Below are 27,108 nucleotides of genomic sequence, written 5' to 3'. Positions count from 1 at the left end.
ATATATTTGTTTTGGTTTTTGGTTTGTCAAGATGCATAATACATCCAACAAAGATATATTTTTTTCTTTGTAAAGATACATAATTAGCTCTCGATACCTTCTTTTTGAATTTGGTTCTATCGATATACATAATTAGCTTCTCATATATCCAACGAAGATACATAATTAATTGAGATTTTTATAATTACGTTGTAAGAGTGAGAATTTGTGAAAATATGATAAATTAAGGTGTATGTTTATGTGATTTTGGCTATCAAATATAGTCATAGTTTGGATAATTATCAAATGCAACGGAAGTTTTTTAAAATTTCTCCATATTAGTGATATAATAGCAACAATAACATTGCGTACACCTTGTAATTCCACAAAGTAAAATTTAAGTAGGATAGAGTATACGTATATCGTATCTATTTTCGTTAAACTCTCAGCTTGAAAATTAACAATTTAAAAATATATATACATATAGACAGAGAATGAAATGAAAAAGTCATCAAAAAATATTATAAACAACCAACAAACCAAACATTAGCCATAATCGAAGTAGAAAAAAATAATTAACAATTTACTAATACTTTTTGAAATTTCTGTATCAATGATACAACAATTTATATTGCATTTGTTATTAATACATAGTGAATTGATATGTTATTAACAAAGAGCAAATCTCAGCAATTGTTATAAGTATCATTGATACACAGTAAATTTCAAAATGTTATAAAACAAAATTCAAAAACTATTAGTATATCACTGATACAGAACGAATTAATATTAATTCTCACTATTTTGTATTGACCTCTACGAACTTGACACTCACTAAGAAAGTAATAAATAGAAATGCATTTTATATATTTATCCTTGTATAATTTTTAAAGTATAATAATCAATGCAATGATTAAACAATAAAATTTGCTACATGTTACTTCATCTCATGCATTACGTCTAGAACATTGAATATTTATAATTGAAACTAGTAATAATCATTTACTAATTTTTATTTTGAAAATTGAGATTATTTATGTACTTTGCAATAATTTTAAAAATTGTGAATGTATTTAGTATTTCAAAGGTAAAATGAGAAAATATGTATAAAATACTCTTAATTTTAAAAATTGAACAGTTAAATTGAAGGAAATATTTTTTAAAAAATAACCAACAGGAGGAAGTATTTTCTAAACTATAGATACATTTGACAATTAGTCAAACTATGGCGGCGCAATTGTTGGGTTCTATATTCGATCGTACCTAAGTCGCTGACTTTACTGTGGCGTTAAATTCATTCACAAAATTAGAAAGTGTTGGCAGAATTATAGTTTCCAGAAAGAAAAAAAAAATGACCCTGAAATTATATGTAGATCATGTATCCCATCATTGTCGTGAAGTTATTATTTTCTGCAAGTAAGTATTATTACTTTTTTCTTCAAAAATTTATCAACGTGAATTTAAGAGGTCGTCGATGGCGTAAGCCTTTATTGATTGATTTGACAAGAAATTAGTAAGTTGTGAAGGACACGGTTCTATGATCCATTGCAAAGTCACAAATTGGTTCTACAGAGCATTGATGTAGGGTATTTATAATCTTGGGTTTTTCCGCCTTAATAGCTAGGAGTGTGGTTCTCCCAAGTTGTAACAGTGGTATCAGAATTAGGTTCATTGTCATTTTGGGCTTCCGATCTACGTGTCAGTGCCAGTTGGGCCTGGACGTGAGGGGGAGTGTTAGAGTGGGTAAAGTTGGGGAATGGACTGGTAGTTTGCTTATGGTTGGGGAATGGACTGATAGTTTGCTTATATGGACTTGGTAATCTCTAGTTTCACATTAATTGGGGAATGGACTGGTAGTTAATCCTCACCTCTTGAGCTAGCTTTTCAGATTGAGACCCGAGTTCCATTCCTGACATGGTAATCTTGGGCTCTCCCACCTTAATAGCTAGCTTTTGGGGTGTCTCCTGAGGTTGTAATAGTGGTATCAGAGCCACCCATCACCCTCCGCGCCCATCGTGCCTGGATGATGACGCTGGTATGGCAGTGTTTGGCCGGGGCTAGCAATGTTTAGCGAACAGCCATCGAAGCACCTGGGCACCTGAGTCGAAAAGGGCTACCTGGGAAAGAGCTACCTACATAAGTAGAGTAAAAGCTACCCATAGTGGAGCCATCGAGGACGATGGATGCGGAGCGTGGTGGTTTGTTATGATCCATTGCAAAGTCTCACATCGGTACTACAAAGTATTGGTGTGGGGTATTTATAACCTTGGGCTCTCCCACCTTAATAGCTAGCTTTTGGGGTGTGTTTCTCCTAAGGTTGTAACATACGAGCTAAGGTAGTAGTGTGTTGTTTTGTTATCCGTGCATACTACTAGTCACAGTATTGTTCATGTTATTTCTTGTTTGTCCTTCTTTATTATATTTCAGTTATTGCAGTATTTTACTTTGTTATTACCTCTGTTTCATTTTACGTAATCTTTATTGACTTGATATGCTCCTTAAAAAAATTAAATGAAATGTGTATTTTAGTAAATTAACTTTATTAATCGTACTTTGTATTTCTGAATTTAACTATAGGTACTTTAGATAGTTATTTAATACCAAATGTTGAAAGAGAAATATATAACAAGATTCTCTTGATTTCATTAATTAGACTAATAGATTGAAACAACTATTTTAGTATAAAGGGCAAGTAAAATGAAATGGAGGGAGTGTGTTTTTTCACTTTGGATTGTTTTTTTCTTGAGCTGAGGGTCTATCGGAAACAACGTCTCTTGAGCCGAGGCGGGTTGGGTGTCTTGGAGCAATGATAAAGTTGCCTCTTACCGATACGTCATGAGTTTGAGCCGTGGAAGCTGCCCTCCTTCTAACCTCACTCTGAATGCTTTGTGTATCAACCAACCATTTTTTTTTGAGTACTCTTAATTTTGTTGTAACTACAAAGCTAAAATGGAGTTCTTAGTGACTAATTCTCCAAATGAGAAAGGGCTAAAGATTCCTCTGAACTATTGGAAATTTGGTCCAAAAATGTACCTGAACTATTAGACATTGAACAAAAATGCCCTCGCCGTTAGCCAATTAATCCGAGTAGCCCTTATCCGGTTAATGGATTTCCAGACTATGCTGCTCGGACTCTTAAAAAATGTGAGTGGGTGTGGGTCGGATTCTTCAAAAATAGTGTATTTTTGGAAAATCTGACACGGGTGCAGCATCAAAAGTGAAGATTCCGCGCAACTTAGTTTCCAGGTCTTATGTTTCCCTTATTTTTGGGCAATTAAAACATTTTCCATTACCAAAAATGGTCTGTACAAAGTTCAAAAGTCGCTTTTGTCCTTTCTGCAAAGGTTCCACAATAGTTTGCTGACAGCTGCTCTACTCCACACATTGGTATCCAGAATGTTTAATCCACCTTCAGTTCTACGCATACATACTTTATCCTAAGCTAGTACCCCACCTGTCCACAGGGAGCCTCTTATAGGTAGATTCAATAAATTGGATTACTTTGTTTGACAATACAAACATCTGTGACCAGTAGACTTGAATGAAAAAAAGTACTGCCTTAATCAAAAGCTCTCTCCCTGCATATGTATCCCCTTTTAATATGTTTCGTTGTTGAGATAGACTCTAACCTAGTAAAAAATGGTGTCCTACTTATTTCTTATATATTAGCCCCTGCACTATAGCTAACATATATAGAATAACTCCGTGAGTTTGTGAATTAATCTGTCCATCATTTCTGCGATATTCAGATATTCTAGCTAAAAATGCCGATTTGCAAAGCAACTTAGCTATATCATGAGTACTTGCTACCTTTTACTAGTACAAATAGCGCTCTCGTCCAAACACTAGATATATGTAAATCACCTTTTTCCCTTAGTTGAGAGCTGAATCGGGGTTTTTTATGAATTTTTATCCTAATTCATTAAGAGTAACAATTATGTCATACATATATGCTCTAATTTCCAATGGAGAAGAAAGCTCAAGAACAAAAAAGGTACATCCTTCCATGACGGAGGAATAAGAAATAAGTGGGATACCATTTTTTCCAAGGTGCAGTCCATCTTAGCAAAGAAACAAGTTCTAAGAAGGGATACATCGGACCTGGGAGTCCGTTAACATGATAGGCATAATTGTACCAGTAACGGCAAGGGCATTTTTGGACCAAAAACCAGGCGGAAGGCATTTCTGTTTTATGTTCAATAATCTTAGGGCATTTTGTCCCTTTTCCGTTTTCCAAATAGTTAAGTTGTGAGAAACTTTCCTTGTTTTATTTGAATTCCTAAGTTTATAATGGGGTTAATGATGCTCAACTTTATCAGAAAGTTTAATGGGAAGAAAGTTTTGTTGTTGTTCCGGATATCCTTGATTCTGTTTCTAGTTTTGAAGCTCAAAGTGGATCTGTTAATGATAATTTTCCAAAAGGTTAAATGGAATAGACTTTGAGGAGGTGCTCGTAGATCTCTCCAAACGCCAGCACTTAAACCCTGAATACAAAGGTTTGTCTTCTTATAAACTCTATATTTCCCACAAAACATTGGTTGATTTGTTATTTGTTTCTTAATTTCAAGATAATTTCAACGGTTTCTTGTGAATTCATCTTCAGAAGTCAATCCAATCATGCAAATACCAGCTATAATGGACGGAAAATTCAAGCTTTCCGAAAGGTAAATTTCAGCTTGCACCCATAATGTATTTTTCTATATTGCAATCTTGTCAATGTCTTTTTTTAGCTGTATATGTTGCATACATCCTAATCTTCATATCGTGTCATGTCTTCTCGTAGAAGTTCGTAGTTTGATGTGTTCGACTGTGCATATGTGCTAAACAAAGCAAAACTAGAAAATTCTCATGCCATTAACTACTGGATATGCCGGTGTAGACAAGACTATGTTAAATAATTTTTTTCCGGTGATGTAAGATTGGACTTCTTACTTTTGACCTTTACTGAGTTTAAGATAAAAGTAATTTATGACTTGGATACCATTTAAAGCTATCTAACCAACTTTATTTGGTTGCAGTCATGCAATTATTAGGTATCTGGCTTCTGTGTTTCCAATTGCAGATCATTGGTAAGTGCGGCAATTTCAGATTTTTTGGTATATACCTGAATTGGATGTTTTTGACTTTTTGTATCATGGAAATGAGTACTCGTTAAAACTCTTGTGCTTGACATGAACATGGCATTAGGCATTATGATTATGAATGAAACTATTTTGCAGTTGACCAGGGGTGGAGCTTAGAAGCCGATATACTGGTTTGGCCGAACCCAGTAGCTTTAGTTCACTAAATATGTACAAAAATAACACCCGACGTCGTCATCCTAGAATTTAGAATCCATTAAGTTTTTTGACTCCGACTTTGCAGTTGACATTAACCCTATATGCAGTAGCATGGTTAAGTATTGAATGGGTTTCAATTGTATCCCTTTCATCAGAACAAATATTTTTGTCTGTTTGTAAAATGTTGAATCCCTTTGATAGTGTGATGTAGAAGAGTGTCGAAAATAGTAGTAGGATACTGATTCAAATTTCAAGTGCGATTCTTTTACCTTTTTTCGGAATCCCCTTGTTAGTAACAAATTCCTGGCTCTGCCGCTACCCATTTGTACTTGTTATTTGATTGCTCAATTTCTTGCGTTTCATACTAAAGTTGAAAGAGTTTTGCTAAAGAACACCGTCTGTTAAGTAGATGCCAACTCGCCATTTGGTTTAAATGATCTCTCTCATATGACCTGTTCTATGTCTTGCTTCATCTCTCTTCTTTTTCTTTTGCTACTTCATTTCTGCTTTCAGTACCTAATCAAACCAATACTCGGAACAGTGGGCTAATAGGGCTAAAGAAGTACATTAAACAGCATCGTCATTTTGCACCTTTTTGCATCTCAACAAATAAAGTATCAGCAATAAATGGCATATAAGCCGTATTGATATTTGAGAAGAAATAACAGTGAATGGAAAGAAGTTGGTTCCTACGAACAGTATAGCTCTTGAACTGTAATGTCGTGGACTGTCTTAGGTTGTATACTTATTCTGGTTCAGGATGTTGCTTTCTGTTGTTGACTCTTCTTTTTTACACTGTTCTATTGAAGGTATCCAACTGACTTATACAAAAGAGCAAAAATCGAATCTGTGCTGGACTGGCATCGCACTAACTTCCCTCGCGGTCCAGGTGTGCTTATATCCGAGACTGATCATTTCAGCGTCCAATCTGTCTTGACCTTAGTTGGGTTAATTTAATAGTAATCTTGAGTTTTCGGAGAACTTGACAACAAAATTCTTAGGTTAAGTCATCATCTGAATTAATTTTTAATTCTAAAAATGAGATTTAAGCGACGAAATTTGCTGTATGATCACTTTTAAAGATGAGCAACAGGAATGTTATAATTCTCTTTGCAAGTCCGCTACTTACTGTGTTTAGTAGCTGTTTCTTCTAATTGGAATGATTTTTGTCGAAACTCTATTTGTAAGTCTAGTCGCTTAACGATGTGACTATTTTTCCAACAATGACGTGACTAACAATTCTATGATAATGTAGCTTTTTCCCCAGCATTCTTGATTACTCTTTTTGACATGTCTCTCTTTTAGCGGTTTCCAACAGTTTTCTTAAGCACCGCTTCTGTTTTCAGCTGGATTTGTCTCGCTCTCTCTTCTTGCTCCTGCAGTTGGGATGCCTTTGAATCCACAAGCAGCAGCAAAAGCTGAGAAAGTCCTTATAGCGTCTCTTGCACAGATCGAGTCTGTTTGGCTCCAGAAAAAAGGACGATTTTTACTTGGAAGTGGTCAACCGTCAGTTGCAGATCTTAGCTTAGCGTGTGAGATTATGCAACTTGAGGTAAAGAGATTTCCCCTTTTTGTTCTTGTTGCTTTACAATATTTTGATCCATCACAAATTATAAAGAGGAGTTTGTTGCTTAGCACATTATTTGGAACAAGCTTGTCTCAAGTGCATGTCGCTTTTCCCTACGTTCAAAACTGTGTTAAATGTTGTTTTCCCAGTTTTCCCTCCATCCACGGTCATTCTCTTTGCAATCAGGCAGGAGAGACGACTTGGGGTCTGACCTGGCCAAGCCTTCGTGGTCGCAAAGCACACCCTGGCAGTGCATCGCAACCTCATAAGAGGCACCAGAACCAGAAAAAGTTGGCTTTTAAGCCTTCCAAAACAAGATTGTGTTAAAGAACATTCCCGAGCCCTTTGGGCTTCAACCCGGACTATCTCACTAAGTCCAAAAACATGATATGGAGCTATCCAAAGCATCAAATCAACTAATAGAGTACAAATGAAGTCCTATAGATGCTTCCGTATTGTAAGGTCTACGCGCCCCTTGCTTGTACTTATTCTTGTTCTGGATTTTCTCTCAGTTCCGGTTCTATCTTGTGAAAAGTCTTATCAACTGAATGCCCTTGATTCTGAGGTCCTGCAAAAAAAAACTGTTTTTTCTGCTGAATTTAGGTTCTGGACGATAAGGTTCGTGAGCGGATATTAGGCCCATTCAAGAGAGTAACAAAGTGGCTTGATGATACAAAGCATGTCATGGCACCTCATTTCGAAGAAGTACACTCAATCCTCTATAAAGTTAAAAAGAAGAGGCAAAAGCAAACATCTCCTGTAGGAAGTAGCAGTACTCAATCGAGCAGAAAACATGACCTGCATTCGAAGATGTGACAAAGCAATGTGCATTATGCTCTGTGTATAAAAATACTCATAAGATAGTAAGTGTAAACATGTAATAAGACAAGCTAAAGAGTCCTTGAATCTTAGCAATGCATCTGTTATTTCCTTACTGTATTGAATAAACTCAGTTTTTGAATTTTATCGTATAATGTGACTTGCAAGGGGTGCATTTTCTTACTGTACCCTCTTCTGATGAATTACTCTCGTGTAAAGCGGGAGCTTTAGTGCACTGGGCTGCCATTGACTGTGACCAAACTGCGTTCCGAGTGTCTTTGTAGAGGAGAGATAAATCTTCCCCTAAGATAGTCGGGGATAAACCGCTCTACAGAACAGGAAACGAGAGTGGGGAGTGAAAAGGCCAATGCAGCAGAGAAGGACTACACGAATCAGTATCCACTTATCCGCTCTACAGAACAGGAAACGAGAGTGGGGAGTGAAAAGACCAATGCAGCAGAGAAGGACTGCACGAATCAGTATCCACTTATTAAGACAGACGACCAGAAAGAAAGGCTCCGCGATTCGAACATTTCCGAGTAATATGATTTCTCTTGCACTGCTAGTGTGCCCTCTTCTATTCTTGTGGTCTAGGCTTAACACTTTGTCTTGGTAATATGAAGAAGCAGGGGTGGCTCAACCCTTTCGAAAAAAAAACGGCCGCCTAAGGCACCCAAAATTTGGGAGCCTTATTTTTTCTAGTAATAATAAATTATAAATTTTAAAAAATATGTTAAATACTATTTATAGAAAAATAAGTTTTTATATAAAAAAAATTTAGGAGTTTGATATATCTAGTCCAGAATTCTCTGTCTCAAGAAATTAATGCATTAACTATATTATTAATTAAAAAAAATTATTAGAAGAAATCGATTATATAATTTTAAAAATAGACTTTATAGAAATAATTATTTTTTAAAAATAACGTAAGGCCTCCGTTCGATTTTGACATTAGGCCACGGTCGCTTGAGCGGCCCCTGTGAATAGAGCCGTCAATATGGGCCAAGGCCCGGTTGGGTCAGCCCGGCCTGGCCTGTAATTTGATGGGGTGAGTTTCAATTTTTGCAGCCCATTTAAGAACAGGGCTTTTTAGCCCAGCCCGAATAAGCCCATGACCCATAGGGCTTGAGGAATGTGGATTGGGCTAGTCCGTGGGCCGGCCCGTCGGTTAAATAATAAATAATTTAAAAATAAAATAAAATACTGAAAAATAATAAAAGAGTTAAAAAAACAATCAAGTCCAATGATGACCATTGACCGGTTCCATTAACAAAAAAAATGGAAATCGGAAAGTTTCCTACTTTCCCATCTAATAAATAATAAAATAATTAAATATCTACCACTAAAACATAAAGAGTACATTGTACTCTTCACTTTCCTAATTTTCTTAGTTCAGCTAGCCGTCTCCTCTTCACTATACTCCCTCAATGCGTCATCGGCTTTCAACCGTGATGTTTCCGATTGAGTAGTGCCACCTCTTCGTTTTCTTCCTACTTTGGGTGATTCAAGCTCTGGCTCCCTTTTGATTAACAAACATTAATACTATGTGTTATTGTGTGATAAATATTTATGTTTATTAACAGTATAAAATTAAATTATAAAATATTATTTTTTTTAAAAGTGGGCTGGCCCATGAGGCCCGCAACCCACAGAATAATAACGTGGGTTTGGTATTTTTTAATCCGTCATTTAAATGGATCAACCCGGTCTGACTCGTCAAACTCAAAACCCGTATAAACTAGCTCAAATCGTCAATCAATGTTAATTGAATGTGACCTTACAAGTTTAGACTCACATGGCACAAGAACTCAACCCCTCCCCCAACCCGGCTCCCCAAAAAGAAAAACAAATGAACCCACCCACCCCCACATTGCACTCCTTATTTTTGTTTACGTGTTATATTTAAAATCATAAAATTAATTTTTTTTTTAAATTTAATCGGGCTGCAGCCCATTTCATAAAAACAAAATAAAATGTCATTACAAATGATTGGGTCGGGCCCAAAAGTGAAAATTAAATTTTTTAAAAATAGATTTTATATGTTTTTAATATAATATATTCTTAAAATGGAATTTCAATTTTACTTGTCATTTTGATATATTAAGAAAAAATTAAAAATAAATTCCTCATAATATTAATTGCTTATTTTGCAAGATATGGCAAATTAAAATGTTAATATAAAAATGAACGGAGAAAGTATTACAAAACATACACTGATATAATATTCAAAGTTCTTTTTCACTTACTTTAAATTTGTATCAAATAACAACCAAACAAAAAGTATTACAAAACATACATTGCTACAAGATTCAAAGTTCTTTTTGCACTTTCTTTAAATTTGTATCAAATAACAAACAAACAAACAAATTAAGATAGATAGACCAAATATATAATTTAAAAAAAAAAAAAGAAATGGACACTTTATAACACTTTTTAAAATAAATAGTCCAAGTTTGAAAATTTTTCAAAAAGTGGTCAGTTGGATATATTATTTTCACTTTATAGCTATTTTCTAATTTGGGTCATTTTGGCCTACATAGTTCATATACAGTCCATATACAATACTGATATAGTTTATATATAATACTGATACAATATTCAACTTGGGCAATTCGGCCATTTTAAAAATATTTTAGTTTTTTTTTTGTTATAATTTTTTTAATTGATCAAATATTTTACTTTTTTTTATTGTTTAGAAATAATAATTAAATTATAGAAAAAATGATATAATTGTTAAATAAAATATGTATCTATATAAGATATGTGTGTAGAAATTGTATAGTTCTATCAAATATGTATATGTATAAAATATATATAAAAAATATATAGAAAGTGTATGAAAATTATATAATTATTGTATAAAACGTGTAAAAACAATGTACAGTTATTGTATAAATTGTGTATCAAAACTGTATAATTTTCGTATAGAATATTTATATATATCAGATATGTATAGAAATTGTATAGAAGGTGTGTAGAAAACGATATAGAACAAACTAGTAAATTGAAATGGCTAGAAAGCGGAATTTAAATTTCATGACCATTTTCATGGAAATAGTTTGATTTGAAGTGTCGTTTCTGTCCTATCCCTTTAAAAAAACAATCACTAATTCGTCAAAAGAATAATAAATCTATAAAAATAATACTTCCTTTGTCCCCTTTTATGTGATACACTTTTCTTTTTACTTCGTCTAAAAAAGAATATCAATTTTCCTTATTTGATAATTATTTAAAGACATAATTCCTCATTTACCCTTATTGATTCCATATAACTTTAAAGATACTACTTTTTTTCCACTTTTCTACAAATACAATTTGATAAACTTCAAAGAGTCTTTTACTTATTTTTTTAAATGGAAAATGATCTAAAATGCCCTTCAACTATGTGAAATAGTACAAAAATGCCTTCTTTCTATCTATTGGACCTAAAATGCCCTTCACGTCTACCTATTGGGCCTAAAATGCCCTTTCCGTCTACCTATTGGGGCTATTTTGCCCTTTTATTTAGGCAAATTACATGAAAAGACATTTTTATATACTATATCAAAATTTTATGTTTTTAATTTTTATTGCCTACTTTCACAATGCCTTTATAAAAAAATATGGTATATTTATACCATAAAAATTCGTGGTATACTTATATATTATATAAATTATATTTATATCATAAAAATATATGTTATGTTTGTACCATACAAATTATATCCATACCATATAAATTATATTTATACCATAAACATACATGGTATATTTTAGATATAAAAAGTTTATACCATGTAATACTGAAAATATATATTTATATTTAATAAATAACTTTTTAACAAAAAAAGTACTTCTGACATAATGAGATATACCATAAATATTTATCCCATAAATTATATAAAAAATATAATAATAATCTGACTTTGACATAAATTATATTTATACAACAAAAATATATGGTATATATGTACTTCAAACATAATGATTTTTATTCCATAAATATTTATCTATAAAAAATTATGGTTTAATTCACTACATTAGAATTAAAAATACACGATAATGAAATAATACTATATGATTAATATACATGAAAATAAAATGAAACATACACTAGCAAATAATGAAATACATAGTTTATTTAAAAATATTTGAATTTTGGATACAAGAGAAAAAAAATTAAAAGCAGAAATTATTTTTTTCACTTTCAATTTGAAAATTAAAAAAAATATCTCTTAAATTAAAGTGAATTGATAATTTGTTATAACATTAAATTAGGAATTATAATTATCTTTTCTCATTTTTTTTATATATGTAGAAAAAAACTTTTTTTTTTTAATAATATTGATAAAATACTTATTTTCATCTAATTTGTCTAAATAAAAAAGTAAAATAAGCCGAATAGATAGACGCAAAGAATATTTTAGGGTGAATTGATAGGTGAGAAGGCTACTATTTGATAATATTTGAAACCCCACCCCCACCCCCACCCCCACCCCCTACCAAACTAATCTCAATCTCCAGTTGACTGCAAGAGTGTACAGTGACCTCTAATTTGAAAGTGAAAGAGAAATGACGCTGAAATTATACGTAGATCGTATGTCTCAAGCATGTCGTGAAGTTATCATCTTCTGCAAGTAACTCTCTCTTTCGACCTCAGTTCTTCATTTTTTTTTTTAAAATTATTTTGGGATTTGGCACCCCAAAGTTGGAGGTCATACCAAGTTAAAAGTATTATGTCAATTAAAAATTTGGCCTTTTGACTCGAGCTGAGAGCCTTTCGAAAATAGTATATATACGTCCTTGAGGTAGGAGTAATGTCTACATAGTATACTCTATTCTTTTCGGACTGTATTGTGGGATTTCACTGAGTAGTTTTTTTGTTGGAGTGGTTTGTTTTGAGCAATGCCACTACTTGACTTTTATTTCGCTTTTGATCATCAAATGAAATGAAATGTGAATAACTTGTGCTCCTTTCTCTGAAAGAAGGAGGTGCTTTTGTAATTCAGATATTATTTAGATTTCATTAGTAACGACGAATTAATCAAAGAGAAATTAACAATGAAAGGAAGATTCTTTGGAGTCCTTTCTTTCTTTAATCGGTTAAAATCAAACTCTTCCCTCAACTTTGAACGATAGTCATTCTCTCCCCATATGGAATTTATGTTCTACGGGGAGTTTCAATCCAAGTGTTTTACTTTACTTTTTTGTCTTGTTCTAAAAAAAAAAATACATCTTCTTTCAATATTTGGTAACTGTTTAGATCTAACATTCTCTGTGACATGTTTAAGACTAGGATGTTTTGATACGTTATACACATCGATAATTTGATATCACATGATTTAAGAGTTTTTTGAACACCATGAGGCACCAAAGCTATGATACTTAAATTGAAACTGATGGAGTAGTACTTTTCCAAACGGTTTAAATGGTACAGATGTTTTTTTGGTTTCTTTCATACTCTTATTTTTTTGTCTATTTTATAAGCTAAAATGGAGTATTAAATAACTACATATCCACAATAGTTAAGTGGTGAAAAATTTTCCTTGTGTTTGAATTCCCATAATTTTGTTTCTTTTCTGCTACCATCGGTTGTTTTTGTCACTATCTATTGTTTCTTGTACTTCCGTTATGTCTTTTTCTAATTTGTTTTGTCCTGAGCCGGGGGTCTACCAGAAAGAGCCTCTCCACCTCACCTTTGAGGTAGAGGTAAGGTCTACATACACTCTACCCTCCCACCCTTGACCCCACTTTGTGGGAATACACTGGGTATATTGTTGTTGTTGATGTTGTCTCGTAATTCTGTTTCCTTATTCGGAGTTTGAAAGGGGGTTGTTAAAGTTTAATTTTATCAATGCGTTAAATTTGTATCGTCTTCTGGATATCCGTGATGCTATTTGTAGTTTTGAAGCTCAAAATAGGGTTTGTAATGATTACAATTATTTTCTCAAAAGGGTAAATGGGATAGACTTTGAGGAGGTTCGCATAGATCTCTCCAAACGCCAGCAATTGTCTCCTGAATATCGAGGTTTGTCCATCTTTTTGTTGATTAACTATACTTTTCCCACGAAAAAAGGGGTTGATTTGTTATTTGTTTCTTAATTTTCAAGATAATTTCATTAGTTTCTTCTGAATTCATCTTCAGAAATTAACCCCATCCAGCAAATACCAGCTATAGTGGATGGAAGCTTTAAGCTTTCCGAAAGGTAATGTTCAGCTTGAACTGAAATTTTTTAGCATTTTCCTGTACTGCAACTTCGTCAATTTCTTTTATAGCTGTATGTGTTGCATACATCCTAAGGCTTAATTAGAAAATAATCATAATGTCTTTTTTCGCTGTATATCTTGCAGATGTTCATAGTTTTATGCGATCACCTGTGCATATGTACTACAAAAGGCAATGTTAGAAAATTCTCGTGCTGTTAAGTTTAGAATGTTAATAAAGCTTATATGTATAGTGCTAGGCTGCTAACCCCATGGGGGCAGAAGAAACTGCCATAGAAAATGCCTGTGGCGTGTGGAGACGAGTATGTTTAATGATTTTTTTTAATTCCTGCTTTCTTTCTCTCCGCCTCTACCTCTACCGCCAATCACCATTAATAACGGGACATGTGGCATCACCGGGTGCTAAGCTTCCGCTGTTCGAGAATATGGGCAAATTTAGCCTATTTTAATGATGGCGGGGGCATATTTGACCCTTAATATTAACGTGAGGGAAAACCTGTTCCATTTCGCATAGTTCAGGGGCAAAGTGGACCCTTTTCCCGTAATTGTTATCGGGGTCATATAAGGTTGGACTTTTTTCTTTTGATCCCTTTCTAAGTTTCAGATAGAGTAATTTATGACTTAGATAACATGTAAATGTTAGCTAACCAACTTTATGTGTTTGCAGTCATGCGATTCTTAGATACCTGACTTGTGCATATCCAGGAATTGCGGATCATTGGTAAGCAGCAACTTTAGGTTTTTCAGTACATACCTGATTGAATGCTATTTTATAATGGAACAGAGAGTACTCTTAAGAGCTTCGGCATTATGAATGGATCTTTTATGCACTTGACATCTCTATGAAGTTAATCCGATATGCAGTCGAGTAGCTCAGTGTACTAATGGGGGTTCGGTTGAATTCCCTTCATTGAGAAGTTACACAGTGAAAATTGAGTAAGAACATTTTTTTTGAATATATATATATATATTTAATCTTAAATCCCCTTGATAGAATGGAAGTGTGTAAGTGTAGTGGTAAAAGTGTGTCGAAAATTGTACTAGATTGTAGGTTCAAATTTCAAAGGTGGCATTCTATCCTTTTTTGAACTATGTTGTTTCAACATTACCAATTTTCAAAAAAGTAAACAAATTACGTTGTTATAATTCCTGGCTCCGCTCCTACCAATATGTACCTGTTATTTGATTGCTCAATTTCTTGTTGTGTTTCTTACTGGGAGCTAAATACAAACTGTATAGCTCCACTGATAGTGACAGAATGTAATGTAGTAAGACTCTTCTTGGGTTGCATAATTACTTATGCTGGGTCAGACTCTTCCTTTTTGCTATTAACTCTTGTTTCATATACTGTCCTATTGAAGGTATCCAGCTGACTTATACAAAAGAGCAAAGGTTGAATCGATGTTGGATTGGCATCGTACTACTTTCCCTCGTGGTCCAGGTGCATATATCAGAGATTGAGATTATTTTAGTTTCCAGTTGGAATATGATATCTTGCTTGAGTTAATTTAATGGTATCTTGGGATTTTGGGAGAACTTGGACGATAAAATTGTTATGGTTAAGTCAGCATCTGAGTCAAATTTTTATCCTAAAATCTGATTAACCGGGAAAATTTGTTTGTATGATCACTTTGAAAGAAAGAGCAACAGGCATCATGCTCTTTATTAAGAAGATTTTGGTCGCTACCTAATCAAGACTGTTTGATGCAAGTCTACAAGTGTCTTACTGTCTTTAGTTGCTCTTTCTTGTAACTGAAACATTTGACCTTTGGCAAAACTCTATTAAGTCTAGTCGATTATGATGATGACTTTTTTTCAACAATGACGGTGACTAATAACACTAGGATAAAAGTGATTGTCTCCGTGATTACTTCTTGTTGATATGCCTCTCCTTTTAGCTATTTCCAACAGTTTTCTCAAGAACAGCTTCTGATTTCAGGTTCATATTTCTTTTATGCTGTTTTTGCTTCTGCTGTTGGGAGGCCTTTGAATGCAAAAGCAGCAGCAAGAACTGAGAAGAACCTTATAGCAGCTCTTGCAAAAATCGAGTCTGTTTGGCTCCAGAAAAAAGGACGGTTTTTGCTTGGTAGCAACCAACCGTCAATTGCAGATCTTAGCTTAGCGTGCGAGGTTATGCAACTTGAGGTAAGGAGATTTTCCCTTTTTTTTTCGCTCTTGCTTTACAATCTTTTGATTCAAAGCGTAGTTGTCTGTTGCTCCGGACATTATTTGCAACAAGCTTGACTCAATTCAGAACTGTGTTAAATGTTGCTTTTCCCTCTATCAGCTTGTATACACTTCCATTGTAGTTGAATTGTAGTACATATTTGACATTGTAAAATGACGAATGCCCTTAAAATTCCCTATTCCAAAACATGAAGAGGTAATCATCCTGTATGTTTAGTTTAAGTCAGCAGTCATTTGCTTCTGTATAGTCATCACTAGTACAGCTGATGATGAAATGATGATTCCTCTCAGTTGTGGTTCTTTCTTCGAATAGAAATTTATCTGCACTTTTCTGCTGAATTCAGGGTCTGGATGAGAAGGAACACGAGAGGATATTAGGCCCATTCAAGAGAGTTCTGAAGTGGCTTGATGACACGAAAAATGCCATGGCACCTCATTTCGAAGAAGTACAATCAACCGTCTCCAAAGCTAAAGAGAAGTTGCAAAAGCAAAGAAATGCGGCAGGAAGTAATACTACTCAGTCAGGCAGAAAACCTGTCCTGCACTCAAAGATATGACGAAGCAGTCGTTAGGAAACCAGACGCTGCATTATGCTCGCAGCACCATGGATGAACGTTCTATTTGAAGCTGACCAGGAAGAGAATTCTGGTCCGAGTTTTCCTACTATTTTTGCTTTGGATACTTTCCTTGGTATTTGTATTCATGAAATAAGTGCATTAATCTCTTCTGCACACATTATGTTAGTGTTCCTTGATCTTGGGAACAGATCTGTTAGTTCTGTACTGTATGAATCATTTGAGTTTTGAATTTCATCTACTAATGTAACTTCAGCTTTGTACTTCCTAATGCATTACTTTATACTGTTTCCTCTTCTGATTCTTGTGCTCTATGCTTAAGACACTTTGGTTAAGTTATTTAGGATTTGCTGCGGCTAGCATCTAAAAGTATGGTGTAGTGGTCAATAAAGTGAAACCATGAGGTCTTCTGTCTAAGTTTTGGTGGGCTGTACATGTGTAGGTACCCCATGAAATAAATAGAAGTGCCCATAAACTGACTCGGACACCACAATTATTAAAACAAAAGGATCATTATCTAGCACCCAAAGGTGGGGCCTATTGGTCAATGACGTTAGTTGAGCACCATGATCCACGAGGTCTCAGATTCAATTTTCATTATAGACCAATCAAATGATCAAAGTTGTAAGCAAATCGCTGTGCAATCTCATTTCCATGAGGTATATTTGATCTTGGTTGAATACATATACGACCTCTTAAAACTTGTCAAAACTTTCATTTAAACGCTTAGGGATCGTTTCTTCAAGGGATTAGATGAGTTATTCTCATAAGAGTTTTGAAATTAAGTTTATTTCGTATTTAATTGGAAGTATTAGCTAAAATCGGGATATAAAAACTTTGATTATATTTTATAGGATTATAATTCTGGTTCAAACCAAACGGCACTTTAATATTGAGGTTTAACCTATTGAACACATTTCACATATACACTCTTTGACCCCCCAATCTTGGAGTAGGATAAACTGGTAATTATTTCTTTTTTGGTTATTATAAATTAAGAAATAAGTTGGAATAACTATTTTGAGAATATTATCAACTAATATAAAACGGAGAGAACAAGAATTAAGGAATTAAGTAAATAAGTTTTCTAAATAGTTTCCCACTGTTTTTAGTTGCTCTTTTAACTGATGCAATTGACCTTTGTCAAAACTCTATTTTACGTAATCCCCACCTTCCTCTAATATATCGCTGACGTTTTTTCATGAGTGCGGTACACACCTTTTTGTTTGTTTCGAAGCCGTTTGTATGGGCGGGGCCAGAGGCGGATCCAGGATTCAGAAGCTTCGGGTGCCACCTTATTTTGAAGCCTAGTTGGTATTGTAAGTGTTTTGTAAGAAGAGGTCAAGGGCTCCGTTCTTCATAGCCTCAATATATTTTTTTTAAGAGAAAACAGACAATGTTGAGCTGGGATCGGGGATCGAACCCGCACTGCTGGAGTAAAACCCAATCATTTTGACCACTTGCACCATCAATTCTTTTGATATTGTGGGTGCTAAGCATAATATTTATACATTAACTGATACATATACACATAATTATACAGAGTTTCAACCGAGATGTGCGGGTGCCGTGGCACCCCAAACCTTCTACATAGATCCGCCCCTAGTCGGGGGAATACTTAAGCCCACTATGCGCCTGAATGCCGAGTCTTTCTTTGTCGTCAACTCAACATCATCATCACCAACAAGATAAGGCTAAAACCTTGACTGTGCTTGTACAAGCGTGAAAGACCCTTTCTATCTTATTAATCAAATGCGCTAGCTGCTATAAAAAACCAGTGCTAACCGACTTTTTTTCCAACAATGATGGTGACTAATAACACTATGATAAAAGTGATTTCTGTAATTACTTCTTGTTCATATGCCTTTTAATACAAATGCCTCCTTCCCTTCTTGACAACTCTTCAATTCCAACTTTTCACATATGTATATTTTTAGACCACACGATTTAAGGATTCAAAAGTCTACTTTCTTAAACTCCGTGTCATGTCAAAACTAGACAAACAAACTAAAACGGCTAAAGCAATACGCATGGAAAAATGTCGAATGCCCTTAAAGATCTCTATTCCAAAACATCTAAGAGGTAATCATCCTGTATGTGCAGTTTGAGTCTCCTTCTGTATAGTTAATACATACTTGATACTAGTATAGATGATGATGATGATTCTTCATAGTTGTGGTTCATTCATACGATACAAGTTTATCCGCGCTTAATTGATTCTGAGGTCTTGTAGAAAACCCCTTTGTTTTTTGGAGTGGCTTGATGACACGAAAAATGCCATGGCACCTCATCGCGATGAAGTACAATCAAATGTCTCCGAAGCTTAACAGAAGTGGCTAAAGTAAAGAAATGTTGTAGGAAGTTGAAATACTCAATCCGGCAGACAAAAGTATCTTGCACTCGAAATTGTGACAAAGCAGTTAGGAAACCAGAAGCTGCATTATACTCACAGTATCACAGATAAGACTCTAGAGAACACGGATAAAAAAATAAATTTCAAAATTTGAACTGAAAGTATCTAATTGGAATGTTTTATCATCATGTGTTGGAACGCTCAGGTAGAACAACGTACTTTTGTCTTCTTCTTGATGGGTTGAAAATTGATCTTCTGACCAGTGAGTTTTTCCAAGTAAGAAACAAGAGCAGCTTCTCTACTTGAAGCCAAGCTTCTTTCATGTGCTCTAGCAGCTGTTTCTTTCTGTAGCTTTGCCAATTCTTGCTCCCTCCAAGCTTCTTCTCTTTCTTTTCTTTCTTGATCCAATCTCTCAATCGTTTCCATGAACCTCCTTTGCAGTTCCTCTTGGTGCTTCGCGAGTTTCTTTACTAAGGACTCGAAAAATCTTGACATGGAAGAAGTAGTGCTTGTTCCTGATCTTTTCGCTTTCTTTCTTTTACGAACTTCACCCGGCCTTGTCGCTTCTTCTTCTGCTTCTGCTTCTGCTTCTACTTCTACTTCTACTTCTGTTCCTCCAACAGATGCACTTTCTGATCCAATATCAATTCCAGCACCAGGTGTGGCAGCCACGGCCGTGGTGGCCACCTCACCGGCTTTATTAGAATCGTCGAAAGGCAGTACAGGAATCGTTGGCAAATCTTCAGCAGTGACTACAGATTCAGATGCAATTCGACGAATGTTGTTACGATCAGCATTATTAGTCATGTTGTCAGCATAAATAGCTTCTAACTCTCCAAATACTGTTCTACTTTCTTCAGGTGACCGATACATTTGTTCATCGTCTTCTTGTTTGTTCTTCTCTCTTTCATTGCCGCTGTTATTCCCATTTGAAAATGGCTTCCTACAAATCCAAAAATGAGAAAGAAAAAAAAAGATATGTTAATACTAATAGAGTACATCTCTTGAGTGGTGTCAGTATCATGTAAATTTAATCGAGATGCGGGATAGATGAGTTCAGACATTGCGATTATTAAGAAAATAATAATAGAGTAGGGTCATTAATTAATAGGGTGTACGGATATTAAAAAAAGAAGCGAAGAGTAGGTGGTAGCTAGTAGAGTAGTAGCTAATTATAATTTACATGTGATTGAGTGCAAAAAAGATTACCAGAAAGGTTGTTTAATAGCAGAATCTTCTTGGTTTTGCCAACAATGAGACACAGCTAGAGAAGTTTGTCGAGCCTGCGCCTCACTACAATATCGCTCACTCCCAATACGAATCAAAGCATCTTCTTCCTGTCCACCTCGAACTACTACTACTTCTTCTTCTTCTTCTCCATAACCACTATATCCTTTACTGATACTATCACCTTCCATACCCAACTTGAAGCTTAAAGGAAAAAATGTACCAGCACCAGATACACCTTGCACTTGGTTATTTTCGACTTCTGGAGAAGGCTCGAATAACCGTATTTCTTGATGTTGTTGGTGTTCTAACATGGATCTGTAGTAATGTGGATGCTGCTGATACTGGAAAAACTGTTGGTTATAAGGTATATGTTGGATCTGTTGATGAGGGAAATGATGATAGGTTGGGTTTATTGGAAAAAATGGCGACGAAGACGAGCCGTTTTCCACCATGAATCTATGTTGTTGCTGCTGCTCTTCAACTTGTTGAAGTTGGTTTTTCTTATGATGGATCCCAGCCATAGATTTGCTCTCTTTGGATGAACAAATATATATATAGATCCCAGTAGAGAGAGAAACACACAACTTTAATAGTACTATGGTCTAAGATTTTCATACATCTATATATGCAAGCAACACGTACGGATTCACCACAACTTATGATTTCACCAATGGCTAGAACTGTAGGTTCATAGATCCTAATAGAGAGAGAAACACACACAACACACAACACACAACTTATGGTATGGTACTCTTAAGATTTTCAATGAGTAGAGTAGGTGTTTGTTTGAAGTGTATATATATGAGGTGAGTAACAAGAAACCCTAGTAAGAAGGTAAGGATGAAGAAGGAGTTTATTGGGGGGAGGAGTTTGAAAGATAATGGCACTTTGATAGAGAAAAACTGTTTTAGAGAGAGAGAGAATTTGTAGAGATAGATATTCATATGCTACTTGCTTCTACTCCCTCAGTTTTATTTTAGTTATCGATTATTTTAATTTACTTGTTCAATTTAACTAAGAGTATTTTATACTATATATATTCTTTCATTTATACCCCGATTATATGTATTAAATAATTACTCTTTCTCATTTTATTTGATCCAAAATAGTCACCTTAATTTATTTGTTCAATTTATAAAATAAAGATAATTATGTTATATTTTGTCTGTAGTATTAAATAACTATATAAAATAATCAAATTTATAGTTCTAAAATATCATTTATAAGGCTAATTTAGTAAAATATACTCCGTCCGTATAAGAAGTCAAAAGGTGATTAATTATTTTTTTTCTAACTGTACCGATATTAATTGTATAACATTCATCTAATTAAGATTAATTAAGGTTATATCAAATAATTTGCACCCCTTCTTAATTTTTAAGAATTATCCAAAAAAAACAAACATGTCAAGTAATTTGAGATGAGAGTACTCCTAATTAAAGTTTTATATATTAAGGAGTGTGTCAAACTAACAAGGTCAAGTAAAATAATGAAACGAAAGAAGTACAGAAATAATAATAGTTAAATTTAGAATTTCAAAACATCATTAACAAGAAGATTAAATTAGTAAAATATATCTCTTAATACTCCCTCCGTCCTAAATTATGTGTCATCATTTCCTTTTTAATCCGTCCCAAAATAAGTGTCGCCTTTCCTTATTTGGCAACTTTTTAAAGGCACAATTACTCTTTTACCATTATTGGTCCCACTTAATTAAGAAAAAAGATATTGACACATTTTTTGATAAAGGATAATTTGGTAAACTTTACCAAGTCTTTTCTTATTTCTTAAACTCTGTATCCGGTCAAATGACGACACATAAAATGGGACGGAGAGAGTATAATTTTCTTATGGGGTGCGTGAAGTCAAATAGATAAATATTTTAAAACAGATGGAGCATTTAAAAATAGACCCCTAAAAATAGCAGGGATAAATAATTTGAGACGGAGGGAGGATTGTATTGTTAAGAATGTTTGTGTAGAGTAATTTATATATGACAATGCTGGGTTTGCACTTGTATATGATTCCCAAGATCCAGCTCTAAATTTCTTAATTCTTATCATTTGATAATCATTCAAAATCAATAAAATAACACTCACGGAGCAAAAAGTTTTGTGATCATTTGTTTCTAAAAATAGGATTATTTTTGCCAACCACAACGTTAATGCTAAATCATATATTTTATTTTATTTTTCTATTTTAGAAATGTGCATATCAAATAAAAAGATTGTTCTTGGTACTTGTTTTAAAAAATAGTAGTTCTTAGCCAAGAGAATAATGTTCGTGTCAAATTCCAACCAAGTTTTTTTATATTTTACTTTTATATTAGTGTTTCTTTTTGGTTTAATTTATGTAGTGACATGCATATGGTCCTTTTTTTAAGCATAAAACATAAACATATATTTTAATTTTTCACCGGCTTGCATTCATATAATCTCCAACTGTTGATGTACATAATTTAGATACTTAAATTTGTATAAAGTTGAACAAATAAATGCATTCATCTTATTTGATATAATACACATAGAACGTCATGTAAAGCGTGAATGGTCACGTAAGATGCCCTTTAAGACATGTGCATCTACTTGTTCAGTTTTTTTTATACAAATTTAAGTTGGCGTTTGGCCATGAAAATAAAAAATTGAAGTTGGAGTTAAAATTGTGTTTGATCATGAATATAAGTTAAAGTTGTTTTTAAATTTTTATGAGAGAGATAGATTGGCCAAATGAGGCCTAAGTGTCTACTTGTGTATATTCAAAATAAAAGAAAATAACTGAAGTCAAAGTAAAATAACACATTTACTCGAGTATTATGTATAGAAGTAAATTATTGATAGAAAACGCTATCTTTAAATAGACTCTATCTAATATAAATTCAGATTAATTGGATCCTAATATGAATATATAACATGTAGAAGCAAATAAAGGAACATAACAATAATAATAATAATAATAAACAGAATTATTAGTGGGGTTGGAAGTAAAGAAGAGGAGATGCCATCCCAAAGCAAAGATTTGGGTTAATAAAAACAAGGAAACGATAACACTGCTGCAGAAGATATCATGAAATGCATTACACTACCACCAAAAGATTTGGTGCAGCAGATAGAACTACTTCTGCCTTAATTAGAGATTTTGGATTCAAGTTTTTGGTATAAAAAAATCTTTGATAGAGAGCGCTTCCCTCTGAATAGGGCCCTACGCGATACAAATTTAAATTAATTAAACTATAATATGGGTACCGAACATCGAATGAGAAATAAAAAAAAAAAAAAGAAAAAAGAAATGCATTATACTGCAGTACACTAGACTACCATTGGGGGATACAGAAGAGTACAAAAGGGGACACGTGTGGGAGAAAGCTGCTAATGTACTGTGCTGACTTATTAAGTGAGAGGGGTGTGTGTAATGGTAGGGACATTCTGAGTATTTGAGATTTTGGAAGGATACAATTGAAGAAGTGCACGTGAATGTATTACTGTGTGCTATTGTCCTCCTCCTTTGTCAGTTGTGTCTGTCCCCCACCCCCCACCCTCAAGCCTTCATTAATTTCTGTGTCCCGCAGGACCATCTTCATCAACTAGGTATCATTAATGTATACTTTATATTTCGTTTAATTTTAGGAAAAGAAACATCTTTATCCCCTAAATTTGTAGTCAAAATCCATTTTATCATTTAAACTTAATTTTTATTTATTTACCCCTTTAACATTTTTAAAGTGTATTATTTTTCTTCCTCAAGCTAATGTGGAATTTAAAAAAAAAATACATTTCTTAATTTAAAACTGATATGGCCTCACTTTTTAATATATATATATATAAAATCACCTTCTTCATGCCCCCACCCTCATTTCTTCATCTTCTTCATACCCCCACCCCCATTTCCTATCTTCTTCTTCTACCCCCACCCCCATCTCACCCACCATAATTTTTACTCTCCAAACATCAATCATCATCTTCCTTACACCTTTTCTTCAATCTTCTAAATCATTCCTTAATGAAAAATGAGTTTTCAAATTTGATAAAGAAGAACCCAAATCATGATCCAAGATTCTTATTTCTCTCTTTTTAGGACAGAAAATCTCACATTCTTTTCGCTTATTCCTCATTAATCAATCACAATTAGCCAAAGCTTACTTTAGTTACAGTGATTTAGCCAAGTTATTTGAAGAATTCCGTGGTGGAAGAAAGAAAATTTCAACCTTCTACAAATCTGAATATATAAGTGTGATTCGAAGGATGTGTCCGTTAATGGTGGTCGTTGGTAGAATTAATATTGTAATTTTGGGGTCCGTCAATGGTGGTCCATCAATGGTGATGTTAATGGCGGTGGCGGTGTTAATTTTTAGCATATATTCTTTTGTGGGTTTGTTTTAATCATTTTTCAATAAGTTTTGTCGGAATATGTCGGAATGAAGAATTTTGAATTAGGACGTGGTGATGTTATTGCGTTGTTGTTTCTTAAATTGGTGGTTTGATGAAGGAATGGCTATTGATAATATGCTTTAAATTTGAAGAAGATAGAAAATGGAGGAGAGAGAAGAGGTGGGGTGGTTTGAAGAAGATAAAAAGGGGGGCTGCATTTGCAGGGTAGGAGGTGGGGTGGGTGGGGGGTTGCTAAGAAGAAAGAAAATAGGGGTGGGGGGACGCCTTTTTATATTTAATATATATAAAATAGTAAATATATATTTTTTATTTTTAAAAAAATATTTAAAAATAATGTGGGGGGGTTAATTTTTTTTAGAAAAATCAAATTTCTTACGTGGCAATGACGTGGCTCCGACGTGGTGTTGATGTGTAGGCGAGTGTAACCCACTCTCCGTTGTGAGAGTAGTATTCAGTTTTGAGGGGTAAAAATAATTCACTTTAAAGATGTTAAGGGGGGTAAATAAACGGAAGTTAAGTTTAAGTGCTAAAGTGAGTTTGGAGGACAAGTTCAGGGGAGAAAAAGATGTATTTTCTCTTTATTTTACGGTGAATTCTTTGACTTGGCACGATATTTAATAAAATTAATGATATATTTCCTTCGTCTCATTTTATGCGTCGCTATTTGATGGACATGGATTTTAAGAAATAAGAGAAGACTTAGTAATGTTTACCAAATTGCCCTTTATCAAAAATGTGCTGCTATCTTTTTTTAATTAAGTAGGTGTCACGATCCGAACCGAGGCCCTGGCCGTAACGAGCATCTCGAACCATAAAGGCCCGGACGACCCTCTCTATCTGGTAATCATGCACAACGTTCACACAATAAAAGAAGATGCGGAATGAAATACGGAATCATGGTCATTCTGATTTCAATTCAAAGTTGGAAAATAGTAAAACCCATCAACAGCTAGACAATATCTGAATCCGTCTGCGAAATCTCTAATACATGATAAAATGACAATTATCTGAACTGGGACAAGGCCCCTAGTAGACCCAAAACCAAAATGAATGATATAGTCTGAAATAACCTTCTGGGATAAAAAAGACTCACCACTGCACAGTCTTTTCTCTCTCTAAAATCTCTACTGCTTAGCTGGACCTCTAGATTGAGCCTCAAGCGCTGAAAGGTAAGGGGTCAATACAATTGTACTGGTAAGCAGATCAAATCCAAAATAATATTGATATTCAACATATATGAGAGCAATTTAAAAACAGTTTATAAATGTATCACCTAGTAAGAATCACATGGGCATTTTTAAAGGACTATATAAGAACATCTGAACTCTATGACGCTCTTTGTTTTACTTCTGTGCTAGGTAGTATGCCCAACAATTCTATAATTCCACGGGCTATATAATCTGCCCTTAATTCGGCAGCCAAGCCCCCAACCCAAGTTTGCCGCAAGAGTCGGAGTCTCTGAATCTCTACTACGCCACAAGGTCGTCGTCAGTGTACAAAAGTAACATACCCGTATCGGCAAAACACGATTTTAGGCTATGAGTCGATTGACTCGTGCCCTCTTTGGGTAACCACCTAACCCTTTTTAAGCTCATTTTTAATTCTTTGTAACATGGAATCTTTAAAATCAGACTCTGAAGGCTCTAGTTCTGTTATGGCATAAATTTATATGGTATCGTCATACCATTGACTTGCAAGTCACATTCTCTGAGCCATTTATAGCAATGTATATCTCTATTCTCAAAATATGGAATTTAGGACCGCCATATCAATAATTCTTTTCAAGAAATTCATTCTTTAAAACTCATGTGAACACATACAAGAAAACTCTCATTTTCAACATTTTAAACACACAAGGTGGTCATGTCAAAAATAACGATCGTACGTAAATGATCGTACGTAATTCTTTCTCTTTAACACAAGAACGAAATCATATCAAGAAACTCTCTCTCATCATCATCAAAATCATGTTAATTACTTTAATATTGAAAAGATCACTTTCAAACCATTAACCTTGCATCTCAAATCATTCTCGACAGTTTCATAAACTATAAATCATCAGAGAGGGGGATTTTAATGATTAATGCTCTCAATCAAATCTTCTATATCATATATATACATATAGATGAAAATAAATTTAAGGGGGAAAGGCCTAAAGGCCAAAACAATCATATTATCAAAACATCCAAAATGCAAAATTTAAAGCATAAGTTCCAAAACCCCTTTAAAATTCATAAACCATGTTCTAGTGTTTACAAGCCCATGTAGTTTTTAGGATAACCCCATGATACAAATCAGTCCACCAAGATGCCAAAACAGTCCACAAAACGTGAGAAGAACAAGCAACACAAAGGGATACAAGATGACAAACACAAAAACACACGGATTTGCAAAATAATAAAAGGATAGATAGTGAGACCAAGATTATTACAAGATTAAGAACCAATTATATTTCAAAATTAACCCCTAATGAATGTAATAATCAAAATCACACTCTTACGGTGGCCGCCAAGGGAATCAACTCACCTCA

The 27,108-nt window shown here is 34.1% G+C and overlaps 3 protein-coding genes across 6 annotated transcripts; 2 read left to right on the top strand and 1 right to left on the bottom strand.

Moving 5' to 3' along the window:
* Nucleotides 1-1,156: 1,156 nt before the first annotated feature.
* On the top strand, nt 1,157-7,847 carry LOC107864817 (glutathione S-transferase T1). Of its 4 annotated transcripts, none has more exons than XM_016711241.2 (7): nt 1,157-1,395; nt 4,402-4,475; nt 4,583-4,643; nt 4,998-5,048; nt 6,068-6,147; nt 6,605-6,810; nt 7,429-7,847. In XM_016711241.2, the coding sequence occupies exons 1-7, from the start codon at nt 1,331-1,333 to the stop codon at nt 7,639-7,641; spliced, it is 750 nt and encodes a 249-aa protein (XP_016566727.1). In that variant the 5' UTR covers nt 1,157-1,330; the 3' UTR covers nt 7,642-7,847. The 4 variants fall into 4 exon arrangements, with proteins under 4 accessions (XP_016566727.1, XP_047270738.1, XP_016566731.1 ...); XM_047414782.1 differs by having other exon boundaries at nt 1,170-1,395; nt 6,975-7,847; XM_016711245.2 differs by lacking the exon at nt 1,157-1,395 and adding an exon at nt 1,414-1,560.
* A 4,182-nt stretch (nt 7,848-12,029) lies between these two features.
* Nucleotides 12,030-16,908, top strand: LOC107864808 (glutathione S-transferase T1). The gene is made up of 7 exons (XM_016711234.2): nt 12,030-12,260; nt 13,578-13,651; nt 13,769-13,829; nt 14,516-14,569; nt 15,210-15,289; nt 15,788-15,993; nt 16,380-16,908. The coding sequence occupies exons 1-7, from the start codon at nt 12,196-12,198 to the stop codon at nt 16,590-16,592; spliced, it is 753 nt and encodes a 250-aa protein (XP_016566720.2). The 5' UTR covers nt 12,030-12,195; the 3' UTR covers nt 16,593-16,908.
* A 2,122-nt stretch (nt 16,909-19,030) lies between these two features.
* On the bottom strand, nt 19,031-21,175 carry LOC107864842 (trihelix transcription factor GTL1). Its single transcript, XM_016711258.2, has 2 exons — nt 20,173-21,175; nt 19,031-19,906 (listed from the first exon to the last, which is right to left on the bottom strand). Exons 1-2 carry the CDS (start codon nt 20,712-20,714, stop codon nt 19,165-19,167), a joined length of 1,284 nt encoding a protein of 427 aa, XP_016566744.2. The 5' UTR covers nt 20,715-21,175; the 3' UTR covers nt 19,031-19,164.
* Nucleotides 21,176-27,108: the final 5,933 nt, after the last annotated feature.

Source organism: Capsicum annuum, chromosome 1, assembly GCF_002878395.1.
Source record: "Capsicum annuum cultivar UCD-10X-F1 chromosome 1, UCD10Xv1.1, whole genome shotgun sequence".
In the NCBI taxonomy this organism is placed as follows: domain Eukaryota; kingdom Viridiplantae; phylum Streptophyta; class Magnoliopsida; order Solanales; family Solanaceae; genus Capsicum; species Capsicum annuum.
Note: the sequence above shows the minus strand (reverse complement) of the source record. Positions and strands in the feature narration are given on the sequence as shown.

Bases quoted from the DNA above. Each gene is read 5' to 3' on its own strand.
- LOC107864842 (XM_016711258.2), bottom strand. From the start codon at position 20,714: ATGGCTGGGATCCATCATAAGAAAAACCAACTTCAACAAGTTGAAGAG. The intron at 19,907-20,172 runs GTAATCTTTTTT...TTGGATTTGTAG, and splicing joins GCTATTAAACAACCTTTCTG to GAAGCCATTTTCAAATGGGA.
- LOC107864808 (XM_016711234.2), top strand. From the start codon at position 12,196: ATGACGCTGAAATTATACGTAGATCGTATGTCTCAAGCATGTCGTGAA. The intron at 12,261-13,577 runs GTAACTCTCTCT...TTTTCTCAAAAG, and splicing joins GAAGTTATCATCTTCTGCAA to GGTAAATGGGATAGACTTTG. The intron at 14,570-15,209 runs GTAAGCAGCAAC...GTCCTATTGAAG, and splicing joins CCAGGAATTGCGGATCATTG to GTATCCAGCTGACTTATACA.
- LOC107864817 (XM_016711241.2), top strand. From the start codon at position 1,331: ATGACCCTGAAATTATATGTAGATCATGTATCCCATCATTGTCGTGAA. The intron at 4,644-4,997 runs GTAAATTTCAGC...ATTTGGTTGCAG, and splicing joins AAATTCAAGCTTTCCGAAAG to TCATGCAATTATTAGGTATC. The intron at 6,811-7,428 runs GTAAAGAGATTT...TGCTGAATTTAG, and splicing joins GTGAGATTATGCAACTTGAG to GTTCTGGACGATAAGGTTCG.